This window comes from Fukomys damarensis, unplaced genomic scaffold (genome assembly GCF_012274545.1).
Source record: "Fukomys damarensis isolate Sample0158 unplaced genomic scaffold, DMR_v1.0_HiC HiC_scaffold_13, whole genome shotgun sequence".
NCBI classification, from domain to species: Eukaryota; Metazoa; Chordata; class Mammalia; order Rodentia; family Bathyergidae; genus Fukomys; species Fukomys damarensis.
The window spans coordinates 15,577,713-15,601,314 of NW_022900925.1; the positions used below are offsets into that span (position 1 = coordinate 15,577,713).

Consider the following 23,602-nt stretch of genomic DNA (forward strand, 5'->3'; position numbering starts at 1 on the left):
CACCTGTCTTACAAGCGCAAGGACCCAAGTTCGATCCCTGGTACCCCCCCAAATGTGATGCTTCATCCCAACCAACATTTATCCAGTACTGTATGTAAGGGAGTGATTAGGGATTCTGAGGATGAGCAGGAGGACCACAAGCTCGAGGCCAACCCAGGCACCTTAATAAGACTTTCCCTCAAAATAAAGAAAAAATTTTAAAAAAGGGCCAGGTGTGTGGCTCAGCCCTAGAGTGCTTGCCTAGCATACTTGAGGCTCCAAGTTCCATCTCTAGTACCATAAAATAAATACACAAAAAATATGTTTAAAGTAGGTAAACAGGATTCTTATTTAAAGATAACCTCTGCTAAATGCTTTGAGAAATCACTTGCCCTGAACTCATTTTTTGACCAGATCTGAACTTGTGTAGGTTGGGCTGGACTTGAGAAGCTGGAAGCACATGCACAGATAGACAGGAGACAGGACTTAACACTTAGCTGTGGCTCAGAGGGAAACCGTCAGGCCAGCGCGCCAAGCCTCTCAGTGTCAAGGGGTCTCCAACCCCCCCCATCACAGGTTCAGCACTGCTTGACCCCAAGAGAGACTTCGGCAGCCAGGTTTGCAGGTACAGCACCTGTGGGGGAGGGGCTGGAACAGGCTCGCTGACAGTGCCGGGAGCCTGCACCCTGCCACCGTGACTCTAAACACAAATAGTTCAGAGACTGATGTGCACACTACAAATAGTTATACACTTCACTGGATGCTTCCACTGTGCCAGGCACTGAGCTGGCTGTTTTATGTAGAATCTCATTTAATTTTCCCAATGACCTATGATGTAGGTATTACTGTCCCTGTTTTGTACATGAGAAGGCTGAGGTTTGAGGTTAGGTAACTTGACCATGGGAGCTGGGATGTGAAACTCAGATGTAGGCTCTGGCTGCCCCAGCCAGGCCTGACTCTCTGAGTAGGACACTTATCCAAGCCCTCCTCCTGCGTGGACTGAACTTGTACCTTGCCGCTCTGGGTGAAAGCAGGCTGGCTCCTTGTGCCCTTGCCCTCTTCCAGAAGTACAATGAGGTCAAGTCTCAAGTGGGACAAGGCCCAGCCTGGCCCCTCTTCCTGTTCATCAGGGTAGTCAGCAGGGATGAAGGCACATGGAGTTCCAGATCCTATCTACCAGGGCATCACCACAGGACTCAGAGAGGCACAGCCTTAAGAATGCTAACCACAGGCAGGTGTGGTGGTTGAATGCTTATAACCCCAGCACCCTGGGAGGCTGAGGCAGGAGGTTTCAAGTTCGAGGCCAGCTTGGGGTACTGAGCAACTTAATGAGACCTGGTCTCAAAATAAGGAGGGGGTGGGAGTAGAGCTGTTGGAGATATAGTTTACTGCGAAAGCCCTGGGTTCAATCAACAGTCCTGGGGCGGGGGATAAAAGAATGCCAACCACTTACACTTGCTGCTTGGTCTAAGACATAAGCCAGGAGGCACTGGAGAAACATTTCACAAGGAAGATACGTCACTTCATTTCCTACCTTGATGCCCTGTATGAAAGCCTCCAGCTTCTCCACCCTCTCCACCAGTGCCAGGCACATCAACCATGCAGGGCCTAGCCTCCTCCTCATTCAGATTTCCCGAAGGCTGCACTGCCAGTGCTAAGCAGCCTCTGTCCTGCCAGCAGAGTGGACAATGATACTGCAGGGACCACCTGCAAGCCCCAGGCCCAAGGCAGCCCCCCAGCCAAAGCCTTTCCCAGTCGGAAGAAAGCCCCATTTCCTGTTGATTTCAAGGCTGGTCTCTAAAGCATGCCTCTTTCCACCTGCCACTCAGTCACCACTGCAGCCCAGTGGAGGGAGGGTTAAAAAGGGTAATGGCATCAGCTCCTGATTATTAGCATTCATGGAGCACATAACAAGATATCATGACTCGACAAGGCTTTGTATCATTTCTGTGCCTGCATCTCACAGTGTACGTTTCTGATGGGGGAAATCAGGGTAAACAAGATGTGTCCCTGGTTGGCTGGGGCAGGGCGGGTGGGAGTCAGTGGCCTGGTCTGACAGGCAGGCTGTAGATGGGGTTTCTGCCTCATTCCCAGGGGCCACACTCAACAAAGCCAGCTCAGTGGGGGTGAGGGGAGTGCAGCGAGGGTGGCAGCAACACAGAGGAGGCAGTGACTGTGGTCTCACAGAAGGCACAGGGGAGGGGACATGCAATTAGATGTTGAGAGGCAGATGTTAACACCAAACAGCAAGTCTAATGATCAAAGGGAAAAACATAGGACAGAGTGCTTGGTCTTAAGGAATGAACTCATTCGGGTGTGCACTTGTGGGGGACAAGGTGGTGTTGGGCCTGGGCCCAGCTCTAGGCACAGCTCTGGGGGAGAGGCATACAAATGCTGCCCTGAGTGGACAGAGCTGAGTCCAGCCAAGGCTGAAACGCATGCAGAGAGGTAAAATTACGCTGTGAGCATGGAAGGCGCGTGGGCAGGGACAGCTTCTTAGAGGTGCCCAGCTCAGGTGAAGGCCTCATAGCAGCCCCAGAGGCTGAGGAGCTGCTCATGTGCTTGCTTCTGCTAAGATCCCGCCATGAACAAAAAGTCTGCAACTCAACAGGGTCCTTCTCTGAAAAGAGTCAGAATCTATTGGGCCAGAAGACACAGGCAGTGGGAAAGGCCCAGTAAACAGTATTTAGGTGGTTTTTTGTTTGCTTGTTTGGTTTGTTGGTTTTTTGCAGTCTTGGGGACTAAACCCAGGGTACACTGAGCTACATCCCCAGACTTACTTATTGACTGAATGAGATGTTAAATTGCCCAGGATGGCTTTGAAGTTTCACTATTCCTGCCTCAGCCTCCTGAGTAGCTGGGATTACAGGCATGCACCACCACGCCTGGCTATGTTTGCTTTTTTGAAACATGAGATTATTTTGAAATTTCAAATAGTGTGAAAAAGGAATGTGGACGATTCCCACATATATCAAAAGTTTGCTTGGATTTTGAAGAGTTAGGAGATGCTGCTCTAAAGTCCTCCTGGAAAAGGAAAAGGAGCCCAGCAGCTTCTGGCCAGGACACCACACAGCAAACTCCAGAATGGTCTCCTTCAACATAAAGAAGACAAGGCCTGGGTCTTGTGGGACTTCATGTGGGGACCAGTGATGGTGCTTCTCCCCACCGACGAGTGAGGACAGTTAGAAATAAACGTGCACACTCACCACTGCACTGAGGGACACAAATGCAACCTTCCCTTAATCTCCTGGACTCACTGTGTCCTGCAGGGCCTGCCCCATCACTGAGCCTACCTGGCTATGACAACCCCCTGGGGAAGTCTTGGAGTCCTTGTCACCTCCTTCCAGTTTAAAAAAAAAGCTCCCTTTCTTCTGCACCCCACCACCAGTCTGGGCTCCAGGGGCCTGAGCTTGGGACACCTTGCAGACTCCAGGCTGCAGGTTCGTGCGACTCTGATGAAATCACTGGAGGGCCAACAGTCATGTCAACCACCACTGTCCCACAGTGGCCAGCCATTCTCCAGCCCTCTTCCTTCACTTTTCCAAATGAAAAGGCTGCCAGCAGTTGGGGCAGGGGAAGGCCCAGGTGGTGGAGGAAACCGGTTCCCATTAATCTTGCTTCCCGCCGTGTGGTTACACAGAGTTACAACTCCTATTAATGATAATAGCCACCATTTATTGAGTACTTGTTTCATGCCTGGTGCTATACTCAGCACTCAGCACACATTATCATTATCACATTTAGTCTTGCTGACTTTCACAATGGCCCTGTGAGGGAGGCTTGATGAGCAGAACGTCACAGATGAGACATGGAAGGCCCAGAGAGCTTGGGTGCTTGGCCAGATTCACGGAAGAAGTGGCAGAGCCAGGATCAGGATCCCAGTCCATCAGGATCTCAAAATAAAAGCAGGAGTGTGGGTTGGGGGCTTGGCTCAGTGGTAGCACACTTGCCTAGCATTACAAGGCCATGGGTTGTATCCTCAGCACCACAGGGAAATAAAGAAGCAAGAGCCTCTATGAAGCTCATGTGCTTGCCCTGGCTCTCACCAGTAGCATGAACGGGACTGAGGCACAGGCTGCCTAGGGCACTGGATGGAGAGTCACATAGGTTAGCACAAGCAGGGTGGAGCTGGGGGTCACTCTGCCTTAGCTCTCACCTACACTCCAGGACCTGCACACTTGTTGAGAAGGATGCTTATGGACATGCCTGGTTCTGAGGGAAGACAGGGAGCCAGCACAATGAAGAGCTTCCCCTAAAGATAAACGACAGCGACTTTCCCAGCACATGCTGGCCGAGCTAGCGACATGAGTGCAGGGAAGTGGAAGGCCCAGACAAAGCCAGTCCTCTCTCCTCTGCCTGGCCTGGCTGCATAGCCAAACTCTGCTTTTCAGCGATCCTGGGTGGAGTGAAGCACCTGCTGCCTCGAAGTCACCTGACCCAAGCTCTTTAAGGCACCCTGGTTTTCAGACACCACCAAAGAGGCTAGAGCACTTCTCACCCTTGCCCTTCTGCATCTTGAAAATGCCCTGCCCTGTTCTGCAGCCCCTGGGCCATGGCTACAAATGAGCCTACTCTGTGAGTGCTGTCACAAAGCCTGATGCTGGGGTGAAGAAGGGACACTTCTCCTCCAGCCTTGGCCCCACAAGGAGTTTGGGCTGGCTGAGCAGATCCCAGCTCCAAAGTTCTATGGGTCCAGGATATCTATCAGTCTGTGGGCCTGTGATACTGTGAAAGGGACATTTGGCCTTTATTACTTTTCTCATTGCTAAGACAAAATACCCAACACCCAAAGTTAAAGAAGGAAAGGTTTATTTTAGCTTACAGTTGTGGAGGTTTCAGTCCACAGTTGGGTGGCTCCAAGGCAGGGTGGCACAGCAGAGGGGCATCAAAGAGGAGAAATAATTTATAGCATGGCAGGCAGAAGGTAGTGAGCAATAAGCAGCCAGCCAGCAGCCAGTCTGCCTTTTTCCCTTTTATCCCAAAAGCCTACCAGTCTTTTGGGTGGTGTCACCCAGAGCGATGCTAATTCTAGTCAGTGGACTAATTTAGTACCACACCCCCTCAGTCCCAGTAGTACATACCCTAGATCCAGCCAGCTCCAAAACCCCCACCTATGAGTGCATGAGGCTTTAGGCAGATATGTGGATACAAGTCATAACAATCTTCATCTCCACTTGCTCTAAAACCCTAGGAATCTGCAGAGATAGGAATGTCTTTGGCTAGGAATGAGGTGGCTGGTGATTCCAAAGAAACCTCAGGATGAGGGACTGGCCACAGGAAGGACCAAGATACTATGACAGTATCTCCTCAGAGGGAGATGAAAGCTAAGCTGATCACCAATGGCCAAGGACGCAATTAATCATGTGCATGTAATGCAGCCTCCATATGAGCCCCAAAGGGCTGGGTTCTGGGGGTTTCTGGATAGCAGGGCACATAAAAGGTTCCTGGAGAGTGTTGTGCCCAGAACAGGCATGGAAGCTCCACACCCTTCTTCCATACCTTGCCCTGTGCATCTTCCTCTACATCAGTTCTGTAAGCTGTCCTAGCAAATTAATCAACTCTTTGAATGGGGTTGTGGGAACCCTGTGTGGGTGGTGAGTCAGAAGATTCAAGGCCTGGACTGTGACTAGCATCTGAAGTAGGGTACAGTCCTAAGGGACTGAGCTTTTCTCTTTGGTATCTGACCAGCGCCAGGTACCAAGGTCAGGACTGAATTGGAGGGCACCCAGCTGGAGAATCTGTTGCTGAACTGATGGGTAGGTGGTGGGAAGAGATCCCTACACATGTGGCTGACCAGAAGTCACAAAAGTACGTCGTATTGAGTAACTTAAGGCCCTGGAGTGGCAGCCTTGCTTTAGGAGGGCTTATAGTGTTCATAGGAAGAGGGCAAGGGAGGAGCCTCTGGTTGACTCTGCACCATCCCACCCCTAGAATCTAGATAGTAACAGGAACCACAGTAAGGACATTCAACCAACACTTCCTAAGCTCTTGCTGCTACCAGACCCTGAACCAGACAGAAGGAACAGTAGGGCTCATAGCCTGGTGGACAGAGGGACAAGAAATGATGCATACAGAGCTGGGGATTTAGCTTAATAGTGCTGCTGGGGGCTGGGGATTTAGCTCAGTGGTTCTGCTGCCTGCCTCATAAGCGCAAGGTCCTGGGTTCGATCCCCAGTACGCCCCCGCAAAAGAAAGAAATTTAAACTGGGCATGGTGGCGCATGCCTGTAATCCCAGCACTCGGAAGGCTGAGGCAGGAGGATTGGTGTGAGTTAGAGACCAGCCTGAGCTACATAGTGAGTTCCAGGTCAGTCTCAACTACATAGTGAGACCCTGTCTCAAAAAACAAAACAAAAAAAAACAAACAAAAAAAAATAGTGCTGCTGCCTGCCTTGAAAGTGGAAGGTCCTGAGTTTGATCCCCAGAACCCCGCCCCCCACGAAAAAAAAGAAAGAAAGAATACACACAGACATGCCCACACACACACCAGACTCCTGCTTGGCCCCCACCTAACTCTCCAGCCTTATCTCCCCACCATGTGGCCAAATCTACCACACCAGCCCCACATACTGCCTGCTCCCAGCGTTCTGGCTACCTTCCGGCCTCTGGGTTTTTGCCCCAGCTATACCTCATGCCTAATGAACATCTAAGCATCCTTCAGGACCAACACAAAGACTCCATGACCTCTTCCTCCGGTTCCCCTCAGGAAGCACCAGTGTCTCCCCGCTGTGCCCTCACAGTGAGCTACCATCTCTAGAGTAACACTGACTTGGTCACACTGGGGCTGTCTCTGAGACCAAGGCTCCTTTGAGAAAAAGGACATTTTTGTTTTGTTTTGCAGTGCTGGGGATCGAACCCAGGGCCTCACGTATGCTGGGTGAATGCTCCACCTTTTAGCCACAGCCCAAGCTGACAAGACTGTATATTTAGAGTTTAGGAGGGTCTTGGTGCATGATTGTCTGGGGAGGGAGGGGGAAGCTAAGTGGTAAGTACAAGCTACTACTGCGTGGAATCCCCTAGATCCCTCGGGCCTAATTAAGGAAAGGAGAGACATAATCAGGCCAGGATTTCAGGAAAAGCACTTTTGCTAGAAATACGGACCCAGATACTCTGCCCTCCATACTCTTAGCAGTAGCTTTTTTTCTGGACACTGCCAGGTACTTATGAAATTCCTAGACCCCTAAGGGTATGGAGGTCAAGAGAAAGACAGGAAGAACTCTAAGGTCATTCAGAGGCTGCCAGGCTGGACAGAGGGATGGACTGGAATTGTGGAAACAGAGGACCAGAGATAGGCACTACTATTTGTGGACTCCCTTGGGAGGCTGGGCCAGCAGCATTGATACACAGGACCTTGGGAGACAGATCAGAGTGCAGACACAGGAGTGGGAGTGACAGTGCATGGTGTTGGTGAAGCCTGGGAACTTGGGGAAGTGGAGGCGCCTATGGATCAGAGCACATTAGCAGTGTCAGTGTGGATGCTGTTTACTATCAGTTTCACCACTTGCAGAACAGACGTGTTGGGTTGGGAGGGCCTGGGCTTTGCCTGCCTTGTTCTCAGACATAACTCCAGAACCTCGTCTGGTCCCCACACACTGGAGGTGCTCAATCAATGTCTGAGGGAGAGAAAGAAGTAAGGAGTGCCAAGTGCAGACCCTGAAGAAGCAGCACCCCCATGGGAGGCTGGCAGAGGTCTCAGGGAAGGTGTTTGAGGTGCTCTGGGGTCCACTGAGGAGCAAGCAGGCCTGGGAGCAGGAAGGGAGCTTGACAGAGGGTTCCTGGACTGAAGGAAACCTAGGAGCTGACAGAAAGGAGAAATGTGACAAGAGGAAGAGCCAGGGGTAAGGACCTGAGGGAGGAACAGCCATGCTACCTGCAGCGGGATGCCAGACACATTCCTGCCCAACCAACTCAAGTTCAGGGCCACAAAGAACAGAGTGAGGTGCGGGGGGGGGGACTTGGTGACTGCAGATAAAAATGGCCAGCCCAGGGTCCACCAGGAACCAAGTCCACACCCACCCCACACATCCGCCAGCTCTTCCCCGCTCCAATTTGGAGAGGAACATTTGTACCCCGCCAAGACCTCAGCTATCCAGTGGCAGAGCACTGGCCTCTCCGACTCTCTGGAGTTACCCTGACTCTCAAAACGTCAGTCTATTCAAAACCACTCTCCCATTCTGCCCTCAGCACCAGGGACAGAGTATATACACGCTCCTAGCCGGTAAATACCTGTTGGAACTCTGTGTGTGTGTGTGTGTGTGTGTGTCTTTTTTAATACAGCAGACTAGACAAACACCCTGGAGTTTCTTAACATTCTAGGAGCAACAGCATTAATGCTCAATTAGGCATCACGGTGATGTGGGAACAGACCTCCAGGGAGAGGGATGTCAGGTCAGGGCCAGGTGGAGTCAGCCATGTGTTTCCTTTGTGCTGCTGAATCAGCAGGTCACAGTCAGGAAATGGACTGAGGGCCCTGGGTGCCAGGGGGAGGCATTCCCCTGGAATGCCTATCCCACAGGCAGTAGGAAGCCACAACAGACTTTGGGGGAGGAGGAGGATGTCAGGTAGCACTTGAGCAAAATAAATAGGTAGAGGAGCAGAGAATGAGCTGGAAAGTAAATGGGGCCCGAGTAGTCAGAAGCCTGTGCACCAGGAGCCCTATACAGGCATGGCAGCCCTTGCTCCGGGCTCACCCAGTGCTCAGTCCTCACTCCCTTCGGGACCCAAACCCCTCTGTGCTTCTCTGGCAGGCAGATCATCACCCCTTCAGCCTCATGGAGAGAATCACCTTTTCCACTGGACCTGGGATGACAGGGTAAGGAATGAGCAGTTTGGAAAGGAGAAGGCTAAAGAATCCCTAACAATCTTCTTACAAAGGACTGATTGTTGGTTTTTTGTTTGCTTGTTTGATGGGGTTCTGTGGATCGAACCCAGTGCCTTGTGTGTGCCAACGAAGTGCTTTACCACTGAGCTACATGTCCGGCACTTGATTCTTGGTTTTGATACCTGAGCAAAAGAGAGCGCCAACAGGGGCCAGGGATTTAAATCAATGGCCCTGCACCTGCCTCCAAGCACAGGGTCCTGTGTTCGATTCCTGGTACAAAAAAAAAAAGAGAGAGAGAGAGAGAGAGAGTCCCAGGAAAAGAACCAGCTCTGCATTCTCCCCTTGCTATTCCATCAGCAGGTGAGCTGGCCCTGGTGGCCACCTGGAAGCACAGAAGAATGGACTAAATCCACCCAAGCTATGGTCAGTGGCCACCACACAGCTGTAGGGAAACATGGTATCTGGAAACAAAGGGGTGATTTGAGAGCAATGAAGAATCACAGACCTTGTGAAATAGCAGCTGGCTGGGGCAGCTGGTGAGGTGTGTGGCACCCAGCCACACCACAGACTGGAAATGTCATTATCTGCTATTTACCACAACAGAGGACAAGAGGCTGCGCAGAATTACTGCTCTCAGTAACAGGCACTAAACAGATTTGCCAATGATGCTTCCTGCTGCCGGATATGCTCACAGCTACACCAACCATACCCAGTGAAAAGAACCCAAGGGGAGTGGCAAGGGGCTGGAAGGGGTGCAGGGCAGGTATGCTCAGGGGACAAATCACTGCAGACCAGCCTGGATGAGCCCACAGAGCCTGCCCAGTGTCCCCAGGCTCCTAATAGAGGGCAACAGGAGCAATTACCCATTAAACAAAGAAGCTATCTTCATAAAGATGTGAGTCCAAGCACAACCACCAAAACCCCACACACCGCCACAGTGTCCACCCATCTCCAGGTTGTGACAAAGTAGAGTGAGGCCTTGGGCCTGCCTCACAGCTGAGGGGCTAGAGCCCCAGCTCACACCAACCTCCTCATTCCCCACGTTCCACTAGGCAGCTTCAGAGTTACAGGGTTGTTCCTTCTCAACTACAATCTCCTACATGTCCAAGTGACCTGACTGCACACAGAAGCTCTCACACTTCAACAGCAGGACACCTTGGGACGTCAGATCATAGAAATGTCTCCAGACAGGCCATGGGCCCTTTCCCATGATGGCTTTGCTCCAGCCCTGCCCTCATAGCAGGCCTGGTACAGCTTGGTGGGTCAGACCCTGCTCTGCACTGCTCTGTGACCCTGCAAGGGACTTCGGGTCCACTTAGTGTCCTTTCCTGACCTGCAAAGTACAGATCGTGACCTCCAAAGTTAGCTTAAGTGGGCAAGAACAGAGCTGTCAATCACCACAGCTTTTGTTATTTCTGTTATCTGTCTGTGAGTTTCCACGATGATTGTTCCTGCCTCAATTTAGCCCCTGGCTACTGCTAATCTGACGATTCAATAAGGGCATGTTTACTTCAACCCACCACATACACATACCCAACCCGAGAGCACTTAACCTTCCCCAAAGACTTCTGTATCTGCCATCTCCCTGTTCAGCACCCCGAAGGGCTCCACTTCCAGCAGAAGAAACCCAGACACCTCAGCCTGACTCAGAGAGCTCTTCCTGATCTTTCCATCATTCCCGTCTCCTTCCCACTGTCCGTGCCTGGCCCCTCCGGCCCTCCTGTGCATTCTCATGCGGCCTTTCTTCCTCCCTCCCCATCTCATGCTCTCACATACCCAAAACACCAGCCATGCCAGTGCCCACCACACCAGTACCTGCACTTTCTCTACAAAGTTGTTCCTACTGCAGCCATGCCTGCCCTGCACCTCATCGCTGCCTCCCAGCAATGGCTCCAGCAGGAGCTTTGCCCTGTAGGAGAGGCCTCCCCTTCTCTTTCTAGCTCTGCTCCCAGACTCCTGCCTGACTTGCACTCCTCATGGTATGCTGCGTTATCTGTCACCAACCGTGAGCTCCTGAAGGGCAGTGGTTGGCATCTCTATCTCCTCACCCTGCGAGCCTGGCATGATGGTGAACTAAGTGGGCACCGTCTCCAGAGAGCTGTGGAACAGACTGGCCCACAAGACAGGAAAGCAGGTCTGAGGCCAGCAAGCTCTGGGCCTTGCCACCAGTGTGGTCCCTGAGCTCACCCACCTGTGTGCTGATGATCCTGAGCTGAAGGTCAGTGGCATGCTTGGGTGAAGGGAATGGGTTCTGAACTGCATAGTGAGTGCCAGTTCATTCTTTCTTTAGGGAAAGAAAAGCCACACTGCAGGCACCAAAACAGCAAGAGAAAGTGAGCCTTAATGGAGATGTTCTGCTCATCAGATGCCAAGCAAGGTGGATGTTCCAAGATGCTTCGTGGTGTCTGGTCCAATCCCCTGATCCTGGCAGCAAGAGCCAAGTCAATTTCTGCCAAACAGCCTTGGCGACATGCAAGAAGCCAGAGTGGGCCCCTCAGGGCAGATGAATTAAGTGACTTTTTCCAGGAATTTAGGAAACATCAGTAGTTGGGTGAAAAAAAATCTATCTTCTTAAAGAGGCACAAACACACGTCTTCCTACATTGAATTAGGTTGAGGAGGAGAAAGGACACAGACAGGCCAATGTGGAGACAGTACAGATGAAACGGCTATTGCTCAAGGAGGCTGATGCTTCTACGGCTCCACCAGAGGGAAACAGGCTCAAAGAATGTGATTTGGGAGGGAGCAGGGGAAGGGAGCCTAGGCCATTCTCACCGCGCTCCCATGTGGGAGGGAGGCCCTGCAAAAAGACGCCTCCTAACCCTTGGGCACTGCTGGCAGAAATGCAAAATGCTGCAGCCTCTATGGAAAACGGTGTGGCAACTCCTCAAAAAATCAAACACAGAATTATCATAAGATCCAACAATTCCATGGCTATGTATATACAGCAGGATCTTGAAGATATATTTACATAACTATGTACATAGCTGCATTATTCACAACAGCTAAAACTCGAAGCAAGCAAAGCATCCATCACAGAAGAGTGGGTAAGTGAAATGCGGCACGTACAGTATACACAATGGAATTCCGTTCACCCTTAAGAGGGAAGGAAATTCTGACACACGCCTCATGGGTGACTCTTGCTGACATTATGCCAAGGGAATCTAGTTAAAATGCAGATTCCAGTGCAAGAAGTCTACTGGGGCCTGAGAATCTGCACTTTAAACAGCATGGAGGATACAGCCACACTGCTGGTCCAGGGCCCACACTTTGAGTAGTAAGGACCCTATTAGCACTCGAACACTCTGCACCTGCCCTGAAGTCTCCACCTCCAGAAGGAGGCTCTCTGGAAAATGGGTGACCCAGGACTCCTAAAGCTTCGTAGGACAGAAATAAAACCCTTCCTGGAGGTCAGGAGATCCTTCAGGAAGTGCTGCTGCTGGCAGATCAGAAACCATCTCTAAGCATGAGGGCTGGGTGCAGGAGAGGACTGGGCTAGGGCTCTGCCTCTTTAATTGCCCAGGCCAGTGGGCAGGCAGGAAGGTGACAAGGAAATTCCATCTACTCTTCCCTTTGCTCAGAGCCCCACGTCCTCAACACTGAACAGGGAGGGAGAAAATGGCACAGCATCCAGGTAAGGGCTACTGCCAGCTCCCCCGCTAAGGGTCTGGGTTGGCCCTCAGCAGGATGTACCTCCTCAGAGCTGGTGGCAGGAGGAATCTGGCCTGGCCTAGCCGCTTCCCTGCAGCACTCCAGCATGCTGGTCTAGGGCCACGCCCATCTCTGCAGAGCTGGACTTTCCCTATGGCCTCTCCTCTTTCGCCGGGATTCAGTACCCACAACCAAGGGCATGTCACAGGCAAGCTCCCTTGTGCCCACACTGTGGGATCCATTTGACTGAGATTAGAAACAAACAAACAAACAAACAAAAAAAAAAACAGACTACTTCGCTAGAACGCTGTCCTAGGCTCAGGAGGGTCCTCATGCAGCCCTGCTTTTCCCCACCCCTCGGCCAATGGCTGGTGAGACTGAACTCTCAATTAGACTAAAGGCTGGCTGACTCAGAACGTCAAGCAATCAGGAGCACCAGGCCTCTCCAATTAAGCAGCCAGCCCCTCTTCCTTCCCACCACGGCCCTGGGATAATGAGGGCAGGCAGCCTGGGTGTGCATGTCCAATTACAGAGGGGACACAGCCCCGGCTGAGGATGGCACTGCCTTCCACCGTGCTCATTAGCTAGTAGCTGCTGAATGCTGCCAGAGCTCTTGCTGGGGATGCCTGTGTGTCCCCACGAGCACCTGAGGATCTGTCCTCCTTCAGCAGCCCTGGGTCTGGACATTTCCATGTCAGGGATCTCCTTCACATCCCTTCTCCACAGCCTGCCCAGCCCCCTCCCCTGGGCTACTGCCCACTGCAAAGGTGAGGAGGGGGAAAGCAGAGATGGCTCCCCACAAAAAGGCAAGCCCAGAAGGGAGGGCTCCTGATGCCCAGCACCCTGTCAGAGCTCTCCTAGTCCTCCAAAGATGCTTGTTTAACCCCAGTTCTGACTGCGATTCATTAGCCACAATTAAATCCTTCCTGCAGGGCAAGGAACCAGGTCTCCTTGGAACATGTCCCCAGTGCCAGGCACTAGTACGCGCACAAGCATTTGTTGCATGAGTGAATGATGTTGCCATTCCTCTTCTCCCAAACACCAGAGAGTCCCTGCAAGGGCTAAAGCTTTGTAGGATCCATGTCTGGGCTCCTCAATTCTCCAGTGACTCAGATCCTAAGTGACCATCATCTGGGTGTCTGTGCCTTTGTGACCATCTTCTGGGTCCCCAGGACCTTACAGACCTATTGATTCTCTGCACAAATGCAGGCTGTCCTCCAGATGGCCATTCCTCTAACAAGCTCTATAAACCTTAGCTTCCCAAAGCTCTCAGCGCTGCCCCATGTCTTCCGGTCCTGGATCTCAACCCCAGGAGGCCGCTGGTGCATGCTCCATCCCTCCTCTCAGCCCCTTGTTCCTAAGTCAGTCGGCCACCACATCCTTCAGCAGAGCCTCCCTACCTTCCAGCTGTCCAGCTTGTTTCTGCCTCAGTGGTGCCGTCTTGCCCTCCCTGATGCCCTTTGATCTCTCTTGGCCTTCAGGGCCCAACTTTTCCTGGCAGCTCTAAGTTCTGGAAACCCTGGTTCCAACAGCCTTGGACATCACTCTACAGAACACTGTCAAGCAAGATGTAAGGAAGTGACCATCTTGGATACCCCCTTTTGGGCTTCTCTCACGTAGGAGTCATCCAACAGGCAGAATTAGTGATTGAGTGTTCTGTACACATTACACCCTGGCCCGGAAACAGCCAGAAACAAATGCCTATTGTTTAAGGTGCCCAGAAAGTGGCCTCTCACAATGGCAGCTACAGCTGACAAACGCAGGGGGTGTCACCTATTCTCTCCTGAGATCCGTGGGAGACCAGGTCTATCCTTTGTAGCATGTGTGCAACTTGAGCAGGAAGGTCTTGGGGTGAACCAGTCATAACAATGACAATAATGAGAGTCCTATACTGAGTGCTTGCAATGGACTGTATACTGCTCAGGGACACTCCCCACCCCATGCTGCTTCATCCACTACTTACACTAGCCCAATTACGACAGAAACATTGTGACCTGTTTTATAGGTGAAAAAATGGAGGTCCAAAGAGGTAAAGTAACTCCTACAAGGTCACTCCATGACAGCCAAGCCAGGACTCCAGAGATCAGCATCTCTGGACCCTACTGTTGGGGAAGGAGGAGCCAGCCACCCTCCCAGGTCCCTGGACGAGCATGGACACAGTCCCAAAAGTTCAGGAAGAGACCCTCCAACCCAGTAAGGTGCTCTGTGCCCTGCACAGTATGGAAATGGTACTTACTGGGAAGCCTGGGAGGACCTGCTGCCCCCAGGACACAGGTAGACCAAATGGCCTCCCGCCCTAGCCCTTTGCAGTCTAGGACTTTGTCCTTCACGGGACCCCCAGTCACTCTATTTTTCATTTGCTTCAAATATTCTAGGGAGACCAACACCATTTCAGCATAGGACCTCTGTCCCTATAATGCGTATTCCCAATGGTAACCATCACCAGCGAACTTGTCTCCTGCTTTCCATGTCTCCTTGCAATCCACTCAATATACAGCAACTTAAATACATATTCCCAAACACAACCCAGATCACATCACACCCTTGCTTACATACCCACCCAGAATTAAAACCCTAGATCCAGACCGTGACAGTTTTGTGGGATCAGCCATGCCCACCAACCCAGATGTCTCCTAATATTAGTTCCTTGAACAAGCCTATTTGGTCCTGCCTTGGGGCCTTCCTGCTTGCTGTTCTCTCCTCCTGGAACACTTCTGCACTCAGATCTGTGCCAAGGCTGACTCTTGCTTAGGTTCACGTCTGTGCTCAAAAAAGCCTTCCCTGAGCACCCAGTCAAATGCTATCCTATCACTCTGTCTTAATTCAATATACAGCACTCAGTCTACTTGACATGATTTAATGCTTATTCATTCATTATTCATTGTCTCTCTTCTCCCATTACTGTAAAATACTCTCCATGAGAACAAGGATTTTGTGTATGTTAGGCAAAGTATGGCCAGTACCTAGAATGGGGCCTGTAACCAGAGGGCCCTCTCCCAGCTACAAAATGAATAAACACAAATGAATGACACAATCTTCTCAAAGACAGATTAGGAACCCCTCCCCATGTCCTCCAAATGGCCATTATCTACCTGGGGCCCATTAATACCTCTCTTCCCACCTTTGGCCTCAACAAGCCCCAAAGCTCAAAGGGCTCCTCTGCCTCCCTAGTCATGCCGGGACCCATAGCCTGCTGCAGAGTAGAAATTCCTTTAAAAGGGGATGTCCTCCAGCAGCCCACGGTTCTGGGGTACCCAGCAGATGTGGTGGGGCAAAGTCTGAGCTGGCCCTGGCCCTCACTGCCTAGGAAATGTCTCTCTAAGGAACAGCTAGATCAACTCTTTGGTGACCAGCAGCAGCAGCACACTCTGTGCTAAGGACCCCGGACATTTCCAGAGCAGAAGCTGAGGCTCAGCTCTTCTTTGCAGTCCCATAAACCTATAATAGAGCAGTTGAGGGACCGAAGGACAGGAGGAAACAGGCTACCAGGGCCAGCTGTCCCAGGTAAACATAACCCAACTGCCCAAGTCCTGGAAATGAGACATTCCTGAGTCCTAAGCCCACAGCCTATATTGGTTTCTAATCCAGGGCCTATAGAGGACCAGACACTGGGACACCCAGACGCCTCCACTGTGCTTGGACCAGGTAATCCACATTCCTCAGCCAGCTTACCACATACATGTGACAGAGTTGAGGGGAAAATGATCATACCCTAATTCTTGGCTTTCCTGCTTATTAGCTGGGTATGTTAACCTCTTTCTCATCTGGCTTTCGAATGCCACTGAAAATGCCCTTGTCAAGATTGCCAATGGCCTTGATAATCCAAGTTCTCATTTGCTTCTCTGACCCTTCCATAGTTTATAGTCCTCTCAACCTTTACCACCCTGCCTCACCCTAGTCTTTTTTTTTTTTTTTTGCACCAGGGATTGAACTTGGGTACTTGTGCTTGTGAGGCAGGCACTGGAACCACTGAGCTAAATCCCCGGCTCACCCCTAGTCTTAATTCTCCTATTATTCCTTCCCACATCTTATTTATTTGATTACACCAGTTTTTAGTTTCTTCACCCAATGTCATCTCAAGAGGGAAGTTGTTTTTTTTTCCCCCTCAGTCTTGTTCATTATAACAACTCCAGGCTTAAAAGTGACTGACACATGGAAGTTACTTGAAGGTGGATTCCAGAAAAACTAGGATGAAAACAAAAAAGAGGAAGATATGCTAACCTGGAAATACCTGTATGTGTCTAACCAAGGAAGGCAGCAAAGGGAAGCCCCATAACAATTTCTGTGTATCAACCAGCCTAGACTAGAGCAGGAATTAAAATCTAGAAGGGCTTCTTCTAGGAAAAAACAAATGGGCTACATGTGATAGTAAAACTGAGATATTCAATTGGGAGGTATGTTATGCTTTGGGCAGTAAGATAAAGAAAAGCAATTAGAAGCTCCTGGAAACACTAAAAGTTACATTTTAAAAAGTCTCACTCAATATTAAGTAATTGAATATATGGCACAATTTAGCATAAGAAAAGGAAAATAGCTTGCTGCAAAGCTCATTCTTCTTTGAGCAACTAGGGATCAAGAGAACAGACCAGGGCTGGGGATTTAGCTCAGTGGTTCTGCTGTCTGCCTTGCAAGTTCAAGGTCCTGAGTTCGATCCCTGGTACCAAAATAAATAAATAAATAAATAAGAACAGACCAATGGAATAGGAAGTGGAATCCTAGCATACAACTTGCCCTGAGGAAAACAGTACTTATCTAATGACAGCTAATATTTATCGAGGGCCTATGGGCCAGGTAAATGTTACCCTCACCCATATTGCATAGATGCAGAAGATGAGGCCTGAAATAGACAAGTTTTCTGAAGTCATGTAGCTAAATGTAAAAGATGGATTCACACCCAGACTCTGATCCAGAAGTCCACTCCCTAAAGCTGACCCTAGAAGCCAGGCCATCTCCTTTAGACCTTAGTTCTGAGCACCCCAAGTGCATGTACATGCAGGTGCACACACACAGATATGCATACACATTCCTAGGAGCCTCTCCCCCACAGGATGCACAGCCACAGAGCAGCAGAGCAGGTCCATGCCAAGGACCCAAATGACAGGGCCAGAGCAGGGTCTTACCTTTCTGCAGTCTCTGCAGAACACTGACGAGCTGCCCAGGAAGCCTAGCACCTCCCCACACAGCAGACACTGGGAGAGGCCGTTCCCCATCACGTTTCGCCTCATGGTCTCCAGCCGCTCCACCAGCCGCCTGCAGCACGTGACACAGAGTCAGAGGGCATGTGCTTCCTGTCCCCAACCCAACCACTGCCTGGACATGGCTACCACAGGGTCCCAAGACTATGCCACATGAGCTGTTCCCTCAACTAGGGTACCAACCCATGCCCCCTAACTCATAATTATGTATTCACTTATCAACTATTAAATACTAGACTATGCCAAACGCTGGGAAGATTGTAGCAAACAAGCCAGAGACAGACACAGCCCTTGTTCTCACAGAACTTATGTTCAATAAGGGAGAAAATCCATAAAAAAGTAAACAAGCAAGCTGGCTTCTGACAGGGAGCTGCATGTGAAATGCAGATAGTGGAGGGGGTGGGGAGACAGGGGCAAGAGGCACATTAGCTGGTGACCAAGGAAGGCTCTCTGAGAACATGAGGACAGAGGTGGAGGGATGGCAAGAACCCAACCATGTGACACAAAAGCTGGGAGCCTCCAGGAGGAGAGCCGGTGCCAAGGTTTGGGCCGAGAAGCAGCCACCAGGAAGGAGGCCACTGAGGCCAAAGGAGGCAGGGATTTAAAAAGAAGAAAAGCACAGTGAGACAGGAAGAGCAAGCCAGGGCACACTGCATGGGTCACAAAATGGAATCTGGGTTTTCTTTTCTTTTTTTTTTTTACTAAGCTCAATCTGAAGCCACTGAAGAGTTCTAAGGAGGGGAGTGATTTGATCTGAGTGACATCTGTGAAAGCTCACTCTGGCTTCTGTGGAAAGCTGGGATAACAGGGAGGAGGCAGAGGGAAGGAGGCCAGTAGGCAGCTGTGGACGGCTGGGAAGGAGGATGAGACAGCATCGATGGCTGGGGTGGGGCAGGTGAGAGATCCAGGATGACGTGAAGGCTTTGGGTCTGAGCACCTGGGCAGGAGAGAAAAAACAGCTCCTTCTTGAAACTCTTAGAGACTGAGCATCCAATGGGCTTCCCAGGACCCTGCTCAGCCTGGGCATTTCCTCTCCTCAGGTCCTATAACCCCTTGTCACACTGCCACCCCTGCCACATGAACAACATCCACGGAAGTGAAAACTCTTGAAGGCACAGTCATATTATCTCCTGCAATTGTCACAGCTCCCAGTGAGGGGGCCACAGTCCCATTTTAAAGATGAAAAGGCTCAGAAAATATGAAGCCAACTGCTGGGGTCACAAAGTTCCCAAAGAGGTAAAACCAGGATCCACCCCTAGGCCTGTCCAGCCCAGCACCACCCCTTCACAGCCCCCTGCTGTCTCCTGGGCTGATGCTGCACTCTGCTGGGCTTCGGGACAACAGACCTCGACCCACATGCCCTCCAGCAGCACTTCTGGTTTCCACGGGTCAGAGCCCCAGCCCTGGCAGGACCCATTTGTTCTCGGGAACCCTCTGTCAGTCTACTTCATGTCTCCATGCCTCATATAAACAGATACACCCCCCCCTCTCTGAGCAATTAACCAGCACCATTGCCTTCTGGTCATCCAATGCCCCGGCTGACCCAGCCCTCACAGTGGGGCCAGAAAACAGGACTCCTGAAGGCAGTTCCAGGTAGGCAAAGACAGTACCTCAAGGGCTAAGAGGGCCCATAACTGCTTCCAGAGCACAGAGGGCTCCCCATCCATCCCTGTTCACTCTCCTAGGGCAGCTAGGAGCTCAGGTCAGTCACCCACACTGGAGGTCATCTGAGAGCCTGGCAGGGGTGGAGCCCAAGCAAGGTAGGTGGCATGAAAGAAAATTCCAACAAATCTGTTATAAGCTCTCCTACACTAAAATGATAATTATATTATTAAGGCACACACAGGAGACTGCTAGAACAGCAGCCATCTCCATAGCGGAATCTTTACCTTCCAAAACTGTGGGTCTCTACAATGTCTATGTTTTTAAATGATCATATAATCAATAGAAAAAGAACAAGGAGACCAGAATGAAATGAATTTCTGCCCAAGGCAATGCAGTGAGATTGTGTTCTCCTACTTGTGCCTTGCTGTATTTCTCAGGTTTTTTAGGACATAGGAATTGCTTTTATAATGAAACAAACAAAAAGACACAATAAAAATGTTGGGCTGAGTTGTGGTCAACTCTGGATGCCAGAGACAGAAAAGGAACTTTGAGCACTCTGGAGGACACCTCCTGCTGGGCCCTTGGGGGGGCTGTTCACTGGTCAGCAGCCATGTGACTCTGTCCCTTGGCTGAGCCACAGCTGGTGGGCAGGTGTGTAGAGCCCAACAGTCCCCAGGGAGGCTCACCAGGCTCATTCCTGCCCAGGAGCTTTGGGCCCATGCACCAGTCCCTATCCTTAGCTTAGAAATGGGTACACTGAGGGTTTGAGGGTCTGTACACTTGCCTGTACCCCAAGGTGTCTGCCAGAGCAGCTAGGGCCCTCCTTGACTCATGCTCAGCGGTGACACAGAGTGCTGGGACTCGGCACACCAGCGTTCCCACCAGCTGGGCTCCCACTGAGTGCCTTTGATTTCTTCCCACCAGCCTGGCTGCTGCCTGGTGCAACCAGCCCTTACCCGATTCTCTGCTGCTCCAGGGTGTCCAGCCGCTCGGCCCTCTGGATGACCTGCAGGATGGCCTCCACCTCGGCCGGGCTGAGGCGCTGGCTCTTCCTCTGCTTCTCGGTCTGGTAGGTGTGCACAGACCAGCCTGTCTGCAGCCTCGGGAGAAAACAACACTGGTGGTGGTACGAACACCCCAGGGTGAAGCTGGTGCCCCCACAGCATCCATAAAGCCCCTGGGAAGGGTCTGGAGACAGCCAGGCACTAGAGATGCAGAGCTCATGATGAGAGTTCCTGAAGGCCTAGTTGAATGTCCATGACCGGGCTTCAGCATCAGTGACAGTCAACACAAGACACACTGTCTCCCCTCAGAATAGAAGTCTCTAGAGGGCCAGGCCTTGGCCCACCTAGCCCCAGCCACCCCCATCTTCCCTTCATATCATTCACCCCCTATTCTCTCCACTTAAGCCATACCAGCCTCCTGTCAGGGTCTCTACATGCCATGTTCTTTCTACTTCAGGGCCTTTGCACATGCTGTCAAACTTCCTCTATATTTCCACCTAAAATTTACTCCTCTCGCAGGTCTCCACATAAGCATCACACTTGTAGAAAAGTGTCTCCTAATCCCCCAGACTAAATTAGCACCCCACACATGTCCCCATTACCAACTACCACTGTCAAAGCAGCTACACACAGGGAAGTGTTTGCATAATGCTCACCTCTCCCCATCTCTGCTTGAAGACAATGGACTGTGTTGGTTTTGTTCACTGCTGTACCATAGTGCCTGGTACATAGTAGGGGCTTAGAAAAGGTTAGGTGCTGGAGCAGAGAAGGGAGCTCCCTGGACTTCCTGGACAGTCCCATAGGCCTAGCTGGGCCTTGCAACCCTGGCATCTACAATCACCCTTCATGGAGACTGTCAGGCATTCCAGACAGCACACCCCAGGAAAGAGAAATGTGTTCACTCTTCTGGAAGGTGCCAAAACAGCTTCTGCTTGCCACTGAGTGAGAGCTGAGGTCAGGGAGAAAGAAGGGACACTGGACAGGAGGGCCATGTAGGCCCTTATACAGAGTGCATACAGCTGGGCTGTCCCCAGCAACATGTGCTCTGCAGGGAGGACACATCAAGCATCTGGCATCAGAAGAGAGGGAGGAACTGTCACTCTCCCTGCAGGGGTCACATGAGGGAAGCTGAAGGAGCTGAGCCATCGGGCAAAGGGGACAAATTAACTGTGAGGCAAAGATTCCTGCAAATCATGCATGACGATACTCATCTTGGGCGTTTCAGATTAATTTTACTGTCCCCCTTTGATGTTCCTGCTCTGTCCCCCTGCAGGCTCATAACATCTAATTGCAAATTTCTTAAACTTGGTCCCAGTTGGGGAAGACTGGATCCCTTAATTGGCACAGCTTGACAGATACTGGGGTGCTCTTGGACTGATCAGACACCAGTGACCTCAGCCCCTCAAAGAGCTGGGGAGGGACTGGGAGAAAGGAGTTACATCTGATATTCACCCTGCCCCTCCAGAAGGGACAGACAGTGCAGGGAGAGAGTCAGATCTAACCTCTAGGGAGCTGAGGGATCCCAGGCTGAGGGTTAGCAGGAAAATTGGGACAGACCTTGGGGGAACTAGGGAAGAAGATGCTGTCAAAAGCATGGGAGGGCTGGGGATGTAGCTCAGTGGTGCTGCCGCCTGCCTCACAAGGGCAAGGACATGAGTTTGATCCCTGGAACCAAAAAAAAAAAAAAAAAAGAGCATGGGAGACCTGAGAAACAGGCTGGCTGTGGCCTCAGACTAAGGGGCAGCTCTCCCTGCCTGGAACAAGCCCATACTTTCTGTTCATGCTGGACACTGAGCTCTGCAGTGGGCACCCAGAGATCAAACACTTTCTGCCTCAAGGGGCTTCCAGCCTTAAGGCTTAGTAACAAGAGAAAGGGCAGGTAAGTTTGGTCTGGTTCCCTGGCCACTGTGATGGAGCACACTATGGGTGGTGGCTGGGCCCAGACATGTGTCTCAACCCTGTCATGCCCAAGTAAGGTGACACGGGCTGTGCCCACTTTCCTCATCTGAGCAATGGGGATCAACACCACATGGGTAAATGAGTTAAGTCCCTAACTCAAGGCCCAGAGTGTGGCACGCATTCAACAGGCACTTTTCTCCAAACTCTTCTACTCCCTGGAAGGAATCTTGCCTGAGGGCCCGAGAGGTACTCACTTGGCTCTCAGCGCAAGCTGCCGATCATTGGGGCAGACCCACTGGTCATTTCCACTGCTGAAGATGGTGTCTGCCATGACTCAGAGGACCCGGCCCAGGGCAGGAGTCACATCTGAGATGAGAGCTGGGGATTTAGCTCAGTGGTTCCACCACCTGCCTCACAAGCGCAAGGTCCTGAGTTCGATCCCTGGTACAACGACAACAACAAAAAAATCCAAACACATCTGAGATGAGAAGAGGTAAAAGGAAAGACAATGTCATTGACTCAGGTGCAGATACCATACACTTAGGCATCCAACACCTGGCACTTCCAACCTATCCGTGCACACTGTCCCCTGCTGACACCTGGACTCATTCCTCCAGCAAAACACAGCTCCCTCAAAGCTCCTTTTCCAAAGGCCCAGGATTCTGGGAGGGGTAAGCAGGTGCATCATGTGGCTAAACAACCAAAATGGACATGACTGGTAGAACACCAAAGTGTGAGAATCAGGAGAGAAAAGGCACAGCCTCTATAATATCAGCTGGCTGGCCCTGGAGGGTACTGGATCCCTGCTCTCCTCCACCACAGCCCCTGCAGCACTGAGTGATCCCCGCCCAGCAGGAGGGGCCCAGGGGGAGACCAGAGAGCCAGGCCAAACCCTAACTTGCACCCAAACACAAGGGACCGAGAATGGTGGCCCCAGGCCTCCATGCTCTGTTCCTCAGGAAGTTCACATCAAAGGCCACTGTGTTTTCTGGAGCAGGGAGGAGGGCAGTGAGGTTGTGGCAGTAGCCAGGACCTCCACTGGCCACAACTCCAAGGAGCACGGTCCACAGGGACTGCCCTGGTATCCCACAGGGAAGGACCCTGCTCTAGAGCTACTTGGTGTCCTAATGTGAGCATAGCCTAGCTTAGCTGGCTTTCTCCCCGCCAGCAGAGACAGGATCAAACCTTTGATCATGAGGATGCTGCACGTATGTTCTGAAGGGAGAGTGTGTATGTATATGCACATGTGCATGTGTACTGGGGGGAGAGAAAAGAGGAGAAAGAGATAAGCTTGGCCAGGAGTGAGCAGGATGGCAAGTATCTTCTAAGGGTTTCAGGGTTTCTTTTTAGGATAATAAAAATGTTTGGAAATTAAGTGGTAATGGTGTTTGTACAATTTTGTGAATACATTAAAACCACTGAATTTTATGGTATGTGGATTACTATATAT

At 51.2% G+C, this 23,602-nt stretch overlaps 1 protein-coding gene across 1 annotated transcript in view; it reads right to left on the reverse strand.

Annotated features, from left to right (window-relative positions):
• Positions 1-23,602, reverse strand: part of Rph3al (rabphilin 3A like (without C2 domains)) — a 94,877-nt gene that overhangs the window by 60,633 nt on the left and 10,642 nt on the right. Inside the window, 3 exon segments of the mRNA XM_010642170.3 lie at positions 17,570-17,699; positions 20,206-20,349; positions 22,407-22,593. Of these exon segments, the coding sequence (XP_010640472.2) occupies positions 17,570-17,699; positions 20,206-20,349; positions 22,407-22,483 (351 nt within the window). The 5' untranslated portion in view covers positions 22,484-22,593.